This window comes from Petromyzon marinus, chromosome 85 (genome assembly GCF_048934315.1).
Source record: "Petromyzon marinus isolate PM22_M1 ecotype Great Lakes invasive population chromosome 85, UKy_Petmar_22M1.pri1.0, whole genome shotgun sequence".
NCBI lineage: Eukaryota > Metazoa > Chordata > Hyperoartia > Petromyzontiformes > Petromyzontidae > Petromyzon > Petromyzon marinus.
Window position 1 is genome coordinate 871,215 of NC_133750.1, and position 15,964 is coordinate 887,178.

The 15,964-nt window shown below is 57.0% G+C and overlaps 1 protein-coding gene across 4 annotated transcripts in view; it reads right to left on the reverse strand.

The window, feature by feature from the left end:
* Positions 1–5,279: 5,279 nt before the first annotated feature.
* Positions 5,280–15,964, reverse strand: part of LOC116938019 (uncharacterized) — a 151,445-nt gene continuing 140,760 nt past the window's right edge. For all 4 annotated transcript variants that reach the window (XM_076057836.1, XM_076057835.1, XM_076057838.1 and 1 more), the window contains 3 exons: positions 10,216–10,482; positions 7,856–8,019; positions 5,280–6,517 (listed from right to left, as the gene is read on the reverse strand). In XM_076057836.1, coding sequence (XP_075913951.1) covers positions 5,408–6,517; positions 7,856–8,019; positions 10,216–10,482 — 1,541 coding nt within the window. In that variant the 3' untranslated portion in view covers positions 5,280–5,407. The remainder of the gene's footprint in view (positions 6,518–7,855; positions 8,020–10,215; positions 10,483–15,964) is intronic.

The following is a 15,964-nucleotide window of genomic DNA, read 5'->3' on the forward strand; positions in this document are numbered from 1 at the left end:
AGACACAGAGACACAGAGACACAGACACTCGCTGAGACTCCCGTAGCTGAGGGCCTTGCACACACTGGGAGGGAGACACACAGACACAGACACATAGACACACACAGAGACACACAGAGACACAGTGACACAGTGAGACACACACAGAGAGACACACTGAGACTCCCGTAGCTGAGGGCCTTGCACACACTGGGAGACAGTGACACATATAGACACACAGAGACACACACAGTGAGACACAGTGACACACACAGAGACACATACAGAGACACATACAGTGAGACACACAGAGACACATACAGAGACACACACAGTGACACACACACAGAGACACACACAGTGACACACACACAGAGACACACACAGTGACACACACACAGAGACACACACAGAGACACACACACAGAGACACACACAGAGACACAGTGAGACTCCCGTAGCTGAGGGCCTTGCACACACTGGGAGGGAGACATGGTGAGAGACACACACTGAGACACACACACAGAGACACAGAGACACACACAGAGACACAGAGAGTGAGACACACACAGAGAGACTCGCTGAGACTCCCGTAGCTGAGGGCCTTGCACACACTGGGAGACAGAGACACACACACAGAGACACACAGAGACACACAGAGACACACATAGACACACACTGAGACACACAGAGACACAGAGACACACAGAGACACGTAGCTGAGGGCCTTGCACACACTGGGGGAGACACACACAGAGACACACACAGTGAGACAGACACAGAGACACACACAGAGACACACACATATAGAGACACACACAGAGACACAGAGACAGAGAGACACACACAGAGACACAGAGACAAACTCGCTGAGACTCCCGTAGCTGAGGGTCTTGCACACACTGGGGGACAGTGAGAGACACACACACAGAGACACACACAGAGACACACACACAGAGACACACAGTGAGACACACACAGAGACACACACAGTGAGACAGACACAGAGACACACACAGAGACACACACAGTGAGACACACACACAGTGAGACACACAGAGACACACACACAGTGAGACACACAGAGACACACACAGAGACACAGAGACACACACAGAGACACACACAGTGAGACACACAGTGAGACACAGACACAGAGACACACACAGTGAGACACACACAGAGACGCTGAGACTCCCGTAGCTGAGGGCCTTGCACACACTGGGAGAGACACAGAGACACAGAGACACACACAGTGACACAGACAGTGAGACACAGAGACACACACAGAGACACACACAGTGACACAGACAGTGAGACACAGAGACACAGAGACACAGAGAGACACAGAGACACAGAGACACACACAGAGACACACACAGAGACACATACAGTGAGACACAGAGACACAGAGACACAGAGAGACACAGAGACACAGAGACACACACAGAGACACACACAGAGACACACACAGAGACACAGAGACACACACAGTGACACAGACAGTGAGACACAGAGACACACACAGAGACACACACAGTGACACAGACAGTGAGACACAGAGACACAGAGACACAGAGAGACACAGAGACACAGAGACACACACAGAGACACACACAGAGACACATACAGTGAGACACAGAGACACAGAGACACAGAGACACAGAGAGACACAGAGACACAGAGACACACACAGAGACACACACAGAGACACAGAGACACAGTGAGACACACACAGAGACACACAGAGACACAGAGACACAGAGACACTCGCTGAGACTCCCGTAGCTGAGGGCCTTGCACACACTGGGGGAGACACAGAGACACAGTGAGACAGAGACACACACAGAGACACACAGAGACACAGAGACAGAGAGACACAGAGACACACACAGTGAGACACACACAGTGAGACACAGAGACACAGAGAGACACACAGAGACACACACAGTGAGACACACACAGTGAGACACAGAGACACAGAGAGACACACAGAGACACACACTGGGAGACACACACAGAGAGACACAGTGAGACACACAGAGAGACACACAGAGACACAGAGACACACAGAGACACAGTGAGACACACAGAGACACAGAGACACACACTGAGACTCCCGTAGCTGAGGGCCTTGCACACACTGGGAGAGAGACACAGACACAGAGACACAGAGACACACACAGAGACACACACACAGTGAGACACAGAGACACACATAGACGCTGAGACTCCCGTAGCTGAGGGCCTTGCACACACTGGGAGACATGGTGAGAGACACAGAGACACAGAGACACACACAGTGAGACACACACAGTGAGACACAGAGACACAGAGACTCAGAGACTCAGAGACTCGCTGAGACTCCCGTAGCTGAGGGCCTTGCACACACTGGGAGAGAGACACAGAGACACACAGAGAGACACACACAGAGACACACACAGAGACACACACAGAGACACAGTGAGACACACACACAGACACACACAGTGAGACACACACAGAGACACAGAGACACACACAGACACACACAGAGACACAGAGACACACACAGTGAGACACACACAGAGACACAGAGACACACACAGAGACACAGAGACACACAAGACACACAGTGAGACACACACACAGACACACACAGTGAGACACACACAGAGACACAGAGACACAGAGACACACACAGTGAGACACACACAGAGACACAGAGACACACACAGTGAGACACACACAGAGACACAGAGACACACACAGTGAGACACACACAGAGACACAGAGACACACACAGTGAGACACACACACAGACACACACAGTGAGACACACACAGAGACACAGAGACACAGAGACACACACAGTGAGACACACACAGAGACACAGAGACACACACAGTGAGACACACACAGAGACACAGAGACACACACAGTGAGACACACACAGAGACACAGAGACACACACAGAGACACACACAGAGACACACATAGAGACACACACAGAGACACACACAGAGACACACACAGAGACACACACAGAGACACACAGAGACACACACAGAGACACACACACAGACACACACAGAGACACTCACAGAGACACACACAGAGACACACACAGAGACACACACAGAGACACACACAGAGACACACACAGAGACACAGAGACACCACACCACACACACACACCACACACACACACACACACTACACACACACACACACACTACACACACCACACACACACCACACACACACCACACACACACCACACACTACACACACCACACACACACTACACACACACACACCACACACACCACACACACACACTACACACACACACACCACACACACACCCCACACACACCACACACCACACACACACCACACACCACACACACACCACACACACCACACACACACACCACACACACACACCACACACACCACACACAACACACACACACACACACACCACACACACCACACACACCACACACACACCACACACCACACACACACACCACACACACACCACACACACACACACACACACCACACACACACACACCACACACACCACACACACTACACACACCCACACACTACACACACACTACACACACCACACACACACTACACACACACCACACACACCACACACACACCACACACACCACACACACACACACACACACACACACACTACACACACACCACACACACCACACACACACACACACCACACACACACACACCACACACACCACACACACACACACCACACACACCACACACACTACACACACACACACACACCATACACACACACCACACACACACACACCACACACACACACCACACACACCACACACACACACACCACACACCACACACACTACACACACCACACACACACACCACACACACCACACACACTACACACACCACACACACACACTAGACACACACACACCACACACACACACACCACACACACACCACACACACCACACACACCATACACACACACCACACACACACACACCACACACACACACCACACACACCACACACACACACACACACCACACACCACACACACTACACACACCACACACACACACCACACACACCACACACACTACACACACCACACACACCACACACACACACACTAGACACACACACACCACACACACACACACCACACACACACCACACACACCACACACACACACCACACACACCACACACACTACACACACCACACACACACCATACACACACACCACACACACACACCCCACACACACACACCACACACACCACACACACACACACATCACACACCACACACACTACACACACCACACACACACCACACACACCACACACACACACCACACACACACCACACACACACACCACACACACTACACACACCACACACACCACACACACACACTACACACACCACACACACACCACACACACACACACTAGACACACACACACCACACACACACACACCACACACACACCACACACACCACACACACACCACACACACACCACACACACCACACACCACACACACCACACACACACCACACACACACCACACACACACTACACACACCACACACACACCACACACACTACACACACCACACACACACACCACACACACCACACACACTACACACACCACACACACCACACACACACACTAGACACACACACACCACACACACACACACCACACACACACCACACACACCACACACACACCACACACACCACACACACACACACACACACACCACACACACCACACACACACCACATACACACACCACACACACACACACACCACACACACACACACCACACACACCACACACACACACACACCACACACACCACACACACTACACACACCACACACACACCATACACACACACCACACACACACCACACACACACACCACACACACCACACACACACCACACACACACACCACACACACCACACACACACCACACACACACCACACACACTACACACACACACCACACACACTACACACACCACACACACACCACACACCACACACACACCACACACACCACACACACACACACACCACACACACACCACACACCACACACACACACCACACACACCACACACACACACCACACACACACCACACACACACACACACCACACACACTACACACACACACCACACACACACACCACACACACCACACACACCCCACACACACACCACACACACACACACACCACCACCACCCTCACCCTTGGCCTCGACCCCTCCACTCGAGCCACGGGCACGGCGGGCGACTTCACCGCCTCAGAGCTCGGAGTCGTCGCTGCAGGAGGAGCGTCGTCCGAAACGTCGTCCTCAACCTCCTCCGCCACCGCAGGGGGCGTCGACGGAGCGGCGACAACACCGGAGGGGGCGTCGACAACACCGGAGTGGGCGTCGACAACACCAGAGTGGGCGTCGACAACACCAGAGTGGGCGTCGACAACGGCGGAGGGGGCGTCGGCAACAACGGCGGAGTGGGCGTCGGCAACGGCGGAGGGGGCGTCGACGGCGACGGCGGAGTGGGCGTCGACAACGGTGGAGGGGGCGTTGACGACGGCGGAGGGGGGCGTCGACGATGGCGGAGTGGGCGTCGGCAACAACGGCGGAGGGGGCGTCGACGACGGCGGAGGGGGCGTCGACAACAACGGCGGAGTGGGCGGTGATGGCGGCTATGGACGAGGATGATGAGGAGGATGATGAGGAGGATGATGAGGATGAGGAGGATGATGAGGAGGAGACGCCGGAGGAGGGTGACGTCACCACCACCACCGCGGCGGCCGACGAGACGCCGGCCGTGGAGGTGTCCGCGGAGACCCCCGTGGCGGTGGCGGTGGCGGCTACGGACGAGGAGGAGGTGGACGAGGTGGACGAGGTGGACGAGGTGGACGAGGTGGAGACGCCGGAGGAGGGGGACGTCACCACCACCACCACGGCCGCGGCGGCGGCGGCCGACGAGACGCCGGTCGGTGAGGCGGCGGCGGTGGCGGCGGCTACGGACGAGGAGGAGGAGGAGGAGGTGGTGGAAGAGGAGGTGGACGAGGAGGTGGACAGCGGGGCGCCGGCTGAGGCTGAGGCGGTGGAGGCGGTGGAGGAGGCGGCGGAGGCGGCGGAGGCGGTGGAGGCGGCTGAGGCGGTGGAGGCGGCGGCTGAGGCGGCGGAGGCGGTGGAGGCGGCTGAGGCGGTGGAGGCGGCGGCTGAGGCGGCGGAGGCGGCGGAGGCGGTGGAGGCGGTGGAGGCAGTGGAGGAGGTGGTGGAGGCGGTGGAGGCGGCGGAGGCGGCTGAGGCGGCGGAGGCGGTGGAGGCGGTGGACGGCGGCAGCGTGAGGAGGAGCTGGAGCCGCCGTGGGCACCGCGACGAGTCGGCCGAGACGGCGGCCGGCAGGGAGCTGGAGGAGGAGACGCGGAGGCACGGGGGAGACGCTTCCTGGGGGGGCACGGTGGGGGGGGGGGGGGGGCACGGTGGGGGGGGGGGGGGCACAGGGGGGGGGGGGGGCACAGGGGGGGGGGGCACGGTGGGGGGGGGGGGGGCACGGGGGGGGGGGCACAGGGGGGGGGGCGTTGAGACACTGGGAGGACGTCAGAACCAGGCCCGCCGGAGCTTCCTGAGTCCAGCAGAGATCCAGGTGGTACCGTTCCGGCTCCGGACAGAGCTAGCGGCAGCCTCTCCACACACGGGAGCCAGTCAGACAGTCAGACCTCCTGAGTCCCACAGAGGCTCCCGGTGGTACCGTTCCAGCTCCGGACAGACTAGCGGCAGCAGCCTCTCCTCACATGGGAAACCAGTCAGACAGTCAGACCTCCTGAGTCCCACAGAGGCTCCCGGTGGTACCGTTCCGGCTCCGGACAGACTAGGGGGCAGCCTCTCCACACACGGGAAACCAGTCAGACAGTCAGACCTCCTCCTGTGTCCCACAGGGCTCCTGGTGGTACCGTTCCGGCTCCGGACAGAGTAGGGGCAGCCTCTCCTCACACGGGAAACCAGACAGTCAGTCAGACTTCCTGTGTCCCACAGGGCCTCAAGGCGGTACCAGTCCGGCTCCGGACAGAGTAACGGCAGCCTCTCCACACACGGGGACCAGACAGTCAGACTTCCTGTGTCCCACAGAGCCACCAGGCGGTACCGGTCTGCCTCCGGACAGACTAGGGGCAGCCTCTCCACACACGGGAAACCAGTCAGACAGTCAGACTTTCTGTGTCCCACAGAGGCTCCCGGTGGTACCGGTCTGCCTCCGGACAGACTAGGGGCAGCCTCTCCACACATGGGAAACCAGACAGTCAGTCAGACCTCCTGTGTCCCACAGAGGCTCCCGGTGGTACCGGTCCGGCTCCGGACAGACTAGCGGCAGCCTCTCCACACACGGGAAACCAGTCAGACAGTCAGACCTCCTGAGTCTCACAGAGGCTTCCCGGTGGTACCGTTCCGGCTCCGGACAGAGCTAGCGGCAGCCTCTCCACACACGGGAAATCAGTCAGACAGTCAGACTTCCTGTGTCCCACAGGGCTCCCGGTGGTACCGGTCCGGCTCCGGACAGACTAGCGGCGGCAGCCTCTCCTCACATGGAAACCAGTCAGACAGTCAGACCTCCTGTGTCCCACAGAGGCTCCCGGTGGTACCGGTCTGCCTCCGGACAGACCGGCGGAAGCCTCTCGGCTCACGGGAAATCAGTCGGTCGGTCAGTCAGACCTCCTCCTGTGTCCCACAGAGGCTCCAGGCAGTACCGGTCCGGCTCCGGACAGAGGCAGCGGCAGCCTCTCGGCTCACCTTGGCGACGCGCGGCAGGGTGAGGATGCCGTCGATGGCGCTGGCTGGGCGGGGGTTGAGCCGTGGGTGGCCGCCGCTGCCACGCGGTTGGAGATCGGCGCTGGGAGGAGGCGGAGGCTCGGTCCGAGTGCGGTTCCTAGGCCCACGTGGATCCCAGCTCCAGTCTGGAGAGAGGTCGGTGGGTGGGTGGGTGGGTGAGTGGGTGAGTGGGTGGGTGAGTGGGTGGGTGAGTGAGTGGGTGGGTGAGTGAGTGGGTGGGTGAGTGGGTGAGTGAGTGGGTGGGTGGGTGGGTGAGTGGGTGGGTGAGTGGGTGGGTGGGTGGGTGAGTGGGTGGGTGGGTGGGTGAGTGAGTGAGTGGGTGGGTGAGTGAGTGGGTGGGTGAGTGGGTGGGTGGGTGAGTGGGTGGGTGGGTGGGTGAGTGGGTGGGTGGGTGAGTGAGTGGGTGAGTGGGTGAGTGAGTGGGTGGGTGGGTGAGTGAGTGGGTGGGTGAGTGGGTGAGTGGGTGGGTGGGTGAGTGGGTGGGTGGGTGGGTAAGTGAGTGGGTGGGTGAGTGAGTGGGTGGGTGAGTGGGTGGGTGGGTGAGTGGGTGGGTGGGTGGGTGAGTGGGTGGGTGGGTGGGTGAGTGGGTGGGTGGGTGAGTGGGTGAGTGAGTGGATGGGTGGGTGAGTGGGTGGGTGGGTGAGTGAGTGGGTGGGTGGGTGAGTGGGTGGGTGAGTGAGTGGGTGGGTGGGTGGGTGAGTGGGTGGGTGAGTGAGTGAGTGGGTGAGTGGGTGAGTGAGTGAGTGAGTGGGTGGGTGAGTGAGTGAGTGGGTGAGTGGGTGGGTGGGTGAGTGGGTGGGTGGGTGAGTGGGTGGGTGGGTGAGTGGGTGAGTGGGTGAGTGGGTGGGTGGGTGGGTGAGTGGGTGGGTGAGTGGGTGGGTGGGTGAGTGGGGTGGGTGGGTGAGTGGGTGGGTGGGTGAGTGGGTGAGTGGGTGAGTGGGTGGGTGGGTGAGTGGGTGAGTGAGTGGGTGGGTGGGTGAGTGAGTGGGTGGGTGAGTGGGTGGGTGGGTGGGTGAGTGGGTGGGTGGGTGGGTGAGTGAGTGAGTGGGTGGGTGAGTGAGTGGGTGGGTGAGTGGGTGGGTGGGTGAGTGGGTGGGTGGGTGAGTGGGTGGGTGGGTGGGTGAGTGGGTGGGTGGGTGAGTGAGTGGGTGAGTGGGTGAGTGAGTGGGTGGGTGGGTGAGTGAGTGGGTGGGTGAGTGGGTGAGTGGGTGGGTGGGTGGGTGGGTGAGTGGGTGGGTGGGTGGGTGAGTGAGTGGGTGGGTGAGTGGTGAGTGAGTGGGTGGGTGAGTGGGTGGGTGGTGGTGAGTGGGTGGGTGGGTGGGTGAGTGGGTGGGTGGGTGGGTGAGTGGGTGGGTGGGTGGGTGAGTGGGTGGGTGGGTGAGTGGGTGAGTGAGTGGATGGGTGGGTGAGTGGTGGGTGGGTGAGTGAGGTGGGTGGGGTGAGTGGGTGGGTGATGGGTGAGTGGGTGGGTGGGTGGGTGAGTGAGTGGGTGGGTGAGTGGGTGAGTGAGTGGGTGAGTGAGTGGGTGGGTGAGTGGGTGAGTGAGTGAGTGGGGGTGGGTGGGTGAGTGGGTGAGTGAGTGAGTGGGTGAGTGAGTGAGTGAGTGGGTGGGTGAGTGGGTGAGTGAGTGGGTGGGTGAGTGGGTGGGTGAGTGGGTGAGTGAGTGAGTGGGTGAGTGGGTGGGTTAGTGGGTGGGTGGTGGGTGGGTGGAGGAGAGTGGCGGGGATAAGATGAGAGATGAACTCCTCCCCTGAAACTGCCCCTCCATTATGGCTCCTCCCCTTACCCCGGACTCCTCCCCTCCACCATGACTCCTCCCCCCCAGCCCTGACTCCTCACCCCAGCCCCTGACTCCTCCCCTCCGCCATGACTCCTCCCCCCAGCCCTGACTCCTCCCCCCAGCACTGACTCCTCCCCTCTGCGCCCTGACTCCTCCGCTCCGCCCTGACTCCTCCCCCCAGCCCTGACTCCTCCCCCCAGCCCTGACTCCTCCCCCCAGCCCTGACTCCTCCCCTCCGCCATGACTCCTCCCCCCAGCCCTGACACCTCCCCCCAGCACTGACTCCTCCCCTCTGCGCCCTGACTCCTCCCCTCCGCCCTGACTCCTCCCCCCAGCCCTGACTCCTCCCCTCCGCCATGACTCCTCCCCTCCACGCCCTGACTCCTCCCCCCAGCCCTGACTCCCCCTCCCAAGCCCCTCCCCCTCCTAATCACCTCCCCCTCCTAATCCCCTCCTAAGCCCCATCCCCATCCTAATCCCCTCCCCCTCCTAAGCCCCTCCCCTTCCTAAGCCCCTCCCCCTCCTAAGCCCCTCCCCCCACCGTGCTTCTCCCCACGGTGCAGAGAGGTGAAGGAGGCGAAGAGGCGGCTCCTGCGGATGCTGCGTTGGAGGACTGTGATTGGTCCACCGCCGCCCTTGCCCTTCGACCTCGCCCGGGACCCCGTGGAGGTGTCGGGGGGCGGCGACGACGGGGAAGGGGGAGGGGGAGGAGTCGTGGGGTCAAAGGGCGACCGGTCGGGGTCAGGGGTCGAGGGAGAGGGGCAGGGGGAGGGGGTCGCCGGGGGGTCGAGGTCGGGGCCCACGGAGCCTGGGGGGGAGGGGAGGGGGGAGGGTGGTGAGTGACTGAGTGACTGACTGAGTGACTGACTGACTGAGTGACTGACTGAGTGACTGACTGACTGAGTGACTGACTGAGTGACTGACTGACTGAGTGACTGACTGAGTGACTGACTGACTGAGTGACTGACTGAGTGACTGACTGACTGAGTGACTGGACTGAGTGACTGACTGACTGAGTGACTGACTGACTGAGTGACTGACTGAGTGACTGACTGACTGACTGAGTGACTGACTGACTGAGTGACTGACTGAGTGAGTGACTGACTGAGTGACTGACTGACTGAGTGACTGACTGAGTGACTGACTGAGTGAGTCACTGAGTGACTGACTGAGTGACTGACTGAGTGACTGACTGAGTGAGTGACTGAGTGACTGACTGAGTGACTGACTGAGTGACTGACTGAGTGAGTGACTGAGTGACTGACTGAGTGACTGACTGAGTGACTGACTGAGTGAGTGACTGAGTGACTGACTGAGTGACTGACTGAGTGACTGACTGAGTGAGTGACTGAGTGACTGACTGAGTGACTGACTGAGTGACTGACTGAGTGACTGAGTGATTGACTATTGACTGAGTGACTGACTGAGTGACTGACTGAGTGATTGACTGATTGACTGAGTGACTGACTGAGTGACTGATTGACTGAGTGACTGACTGAGTGACTGACTGAGTGACTGACTGATTGACTGAGTGACTGACTGACTGATTGACTGAGTGACTGAGTGACTGACTGAGTGACTGACTGAGTGACTGAGTGACTGACTGAGTGACTGACTGAGTGACTGACTGAGTGACTGAGTGATTGAGTGACTGACCGAGTGACTGAGTGACTGACTGAGTGACTGACTGAGTGAGTGACTGAGTGACTGACTGATTGACTGAGTGACTGACTGAGTGACTGACTGACTGATTGACTGAGTGACTGAGTGACTGACTGAGTGACTGACTCTCCCCCCGCACTCACCATGTGTCCAGGACAAGTCCGAGTTGACACTGAGTGACTGACTGACTGAGTGACTGACTGAGTGACTGACTGAGTGACTGACTGACTGAGTGACTGACTGACTGATTGACTGAGTGACTGAGTGACTGACTGAGTGACTGACTGAGTGACTGAGTGACTGACTGAGTGACTGACTGAGTGACTGACTGAGTGACTGACTGAGTGACTGAGTGACTGACCGAGTGACTGAGTGACTGACTGAGTGACTGACTGAGTGAGTGACTGAGTGACTGACTGATTGACTGAGTGACTGACTGAGTGACTGACTGACTGATTGACTGAGTGACTGAGTGACTGACTGAGTGACTGACTCTCCCCCCTCACTCACCGTGTGTCCAGGACAAGACAGAGTGACTGAGTGACTGACTGACTGAGTGACTGACTGAGTGACTGACTGAGTGACTGACTGACTGAGTGACTGACTGACTGAGTGACTAACTGAGTGACTCTCACTCCTCACTCACCGTGTGTCCAGGACAAGTCGAGTTGAACTGAGGCTGAGTGACTGACTGACTGAGTGACTGACTGACTGAGTGACTGACTGAGTGACTGACTGACTGACTGACTGAGTGACTGACTGAGTGACTGACTGAGTGACTGACTGACTGACTGACTGACTGAGTCACTGACTGACTGACTGACTGAGTGACTAACTGAGTGACTGACTCTCCCCCTCACTCACCGTGTGTCCAGGACAAGTCCGAGTTGACACTGAGTGACTGAGTGACTGACTGACTGAGTGACTGACTGACTGAGTGACTGACTGAGTGACTGACTGACTGACTGACTGAGTGACTGACTGACTGAGTGACTGAGTGACTGACTGAGTGACTGAGTGACTGGACTGAGTGACTGAGTGACTGAGTGACTGACTGAGTGACTGACTGAGTGACTGACTGAGTGACTGACTGAGTGACTAACTGAGTGACTGACTCTCCCCCCTCACTCACCGTGTGCTCCAGGACAAGTCCGAGTTGACACTGAGTGACTGAGTGACTGACTGAGTGATTGACTGACTGACTGACTGATTGACTGAGTCACTGACTGACTGACTGAGTGACTAACTGAGTGACTGACTCTCCCCCCTCACTCACCGTGTGTCCAGGACAAGTCCGAGTTGACACTGAGTGACTGAGTGACTGACTGACTGACTGAGTGACTGACTGAGTGACTGAGTGACTGACTGACTGAGTGACTGACTGACTTAGTGACTGAGTGACTGACTGAGTGACTGACTTACTGAGTGACTGACTGACTGAGTGACTGAGTGACTGACTGACTGAGTGACTGACTGACTGAGTGACTGACTGAGTGACTGACTGACTGACTGAGTGACTAACTGAGTGACTGACTCTCCCCCTCACTCACCGTGTGTCCAGGACAAGTCCGAGTTGACACTGAGTGACTGAGTGACTGACTGACTGAGTGACTGACTGAGTGACTGAGTGACTGACTGACTGAGTGACTGACTGACTGAGTGACTGAGTGACTGACTGACTGACTGAGTGACTGACTGAGTGGACTGACTGACTGAGTGACTGACTGACTGACTGAGTGACTGACTGAGTGACTGACTCTCCCCCCTCACTCACCGTGTGTCCAGGACAAGTCCGAGTTGACACTGAGTGACTGAGTGACTGACTGAGTGATTGACTGACTGACTGACTGACTGATTGGACTGAGTCACTGACTGACTGACTGAGTGACTACTGAGTGACTGACTCTCCACCCTCACTCACCGTGTGTCCAGGACAAGTCTGAGTTGACACTGAGTGGACTGAGTGACTGACTGACTGACTGAGTGACTGACTGAGTGACTGAGTGACTGACTGACTGAGTGACTGACTGACTTAGTGACTGAGTGACTGAGTGACTGAGTAACTGACTGACTGAGTGACTGACTGAGTGACTGACTGAGTGACTGACTGACTGAGTGACTGACTGAGTGACTGACTGAGTGACTAACTGAGTGACTGACTCTCCCCCTCACTCACCGTGTGTCCAGGACAAGTCCGAGTTGACACTGAGTGACTGAGTGACTGACTGACTGAGTGACTGACTGAGTGCTGAGTGACTGACTGACTGAGTGACTGACTGAGTGACTGAGTGACTGACTGACTGAGTGACTGACTGACTGAGTGACTGAGTGACTGACTGAGTGACTGACTGACTGAGTGACTGACTGAGTGACTGACTGAGTGACTGACTGAGTGACTGACTGACTGACTGAGTGACTAACTGAGTGACTGACTCTCCCCCCTCACTCACCGTGTGTCCAGGACAAGTCCGAGTTGGCACTGAGTGACTGAGTGACTGACTGAGTGACTGAGTGACTGACTGAGTGACTGACTGACTGAGTGACTGAGTAACTGACTGACTGAGTGACTGACTGAGTGACTGACTGAGTGACTGACTGACTGAGTGACTGAGTGACTGACTGACTGAGTGACTGACTGAGTGACTGACTGAGTGACTGACTGAGTGACTGACTGAGTGACTAACTGAGTGACTGACTCTCCCCCCTCACTCACCGTGTGTCCAGGACAAGTCCGAGTTGACACTGAGTGACTGACTGACTGAGTGACTGACTGAGTGACTGACTGCCTGAGTGACTGAGTGACTGACTGACTGAGTGACTCACTGACTGAGTGACTGACTGACTGAGTGACTGAGTAACTGACTGACTGAGTGACTGACTGAGTGACTGACTGAGTGACTGACTGACTGAGTGACTGACTGAGTGACTGACTGAGTGACTGACTCTCCCCCCTCACTCACCGTGTGTCCAGGACAAGTCCGAGTTGACACTGAGTGACTGAATGACTGACTGACTGACTGAGTGACTGACTGAGTGACTGAGTGACTGACTGACTGAGTGACTGACTGACTGAGTGACTGAGTAACTGACTGACTGAGTGACTGACTGAGTGACTGACTGACTGAGTGACTGACTGACTGACTGAGTGACTGAGTGACTGACTGACTGAGTGACTGACTGAGTGACTGACTGAGTGACTGACTGAGTGACTGAGTGACTAACTGAGTGACTGACTCTCCCCCCTCACTCACCGTGTGTCCAGGACAAGTCCGAGTTGACACTGAGTGGACTGAGTGACTGACTGACTGACTGACTGAGTGACTGACTGAGTGACTGACTGAGTGACTGAGTAAATGACTGACTGAGTGACTGACTGACTGAGTAACTGACTGAGTAACTGACTAACTGAGTGACTGACTCTCCCCCCTCACTCACCGTGTGTCCAGGACAAGTCCGAGTTGACACTGAGTGACTGAGTGACTGAGTGACTGACTGAGTGACTGACTGAGTGACTGAGTGACTGACTGAGTGACTGAGTAACTGACTGACTGAGTGACTGACTGAGTGACTGACTGACTGAGTGACTGACTGACTGACTGAGTGACTGACTGACTGACTGACTGAGTGACTGACTGACTGAGTGACTGACTGACTGACTGAGTGACTGAGTGACTAACTGAGTGACTGACTCTCCCCCTCACTCACCGTGTGTCCAGGACAAGTCCGAGTTGACACTGAGTGACTGAGTGACTGAGTGACTGACTGAGTGACTGACTGAGTGACGGACTGAGTGACTGACTGAGTGACTGACTGAGTGACTGAGTGACTGACCGAGTGACTGAGTGACTGACTGAGTGACTGACTGAGTGAGTGACTGAGTGACTGACTGATTGACTGAGTGACTGACTGAGTGACTGACTGACTGATTGACTGAGTGACTGAAGTGACTGACTGAGTGACTGAATCTCCCCCCTCACTCACCGTGTGTCCAGGACAAGTCCGAGTTGACACTGAGTGACTGAGTGACTGACTGACTGAGTGACTGACTGAGTGACTGACTGAGTGACTGACTGACTGAGTGACTGACTGACTGAGTGACTAACTGAGTGACTCTCCCTCCTCACTCACCGTGTGTCCAGGACAAGTCCGAGTTGACACTGAGTGACTGAGTGACTGACTGACTGAGTGACTGACTGACTGAGTGACTGACTGAGTGACTGAGTGACTGACTGACTGAGTGACTGAGTGACTAACTGAGTGACTGACTCTCCCCCCTCACTCACCGTGTGTCCAGGACAAGTCCGAGTTGACACTGAGTGACTGAGTGACTGACTGACTGACTGAGTGACTGACTGAGGACTGACTGACTGACTGATTGACTGAGTGACTGACTGAGTGACTGACTGAGTGACTGAGTGACTGACTGACTGACTGAGTCACTGACTGACTGACTGACTGAGTGACTAACTGAGTGACTGACTCTCCCCCCTCACTCACCGGTGTGTCCAGGACAAGTCGCGAGTTGACACTGAGTGACTGAGTGACTGACTGGACTGATTGACTGAGTCACTGACTGACTGACTGAGTGACTAACTGAGTGACTGACTCTCCCCCCTCACTCACCGTGT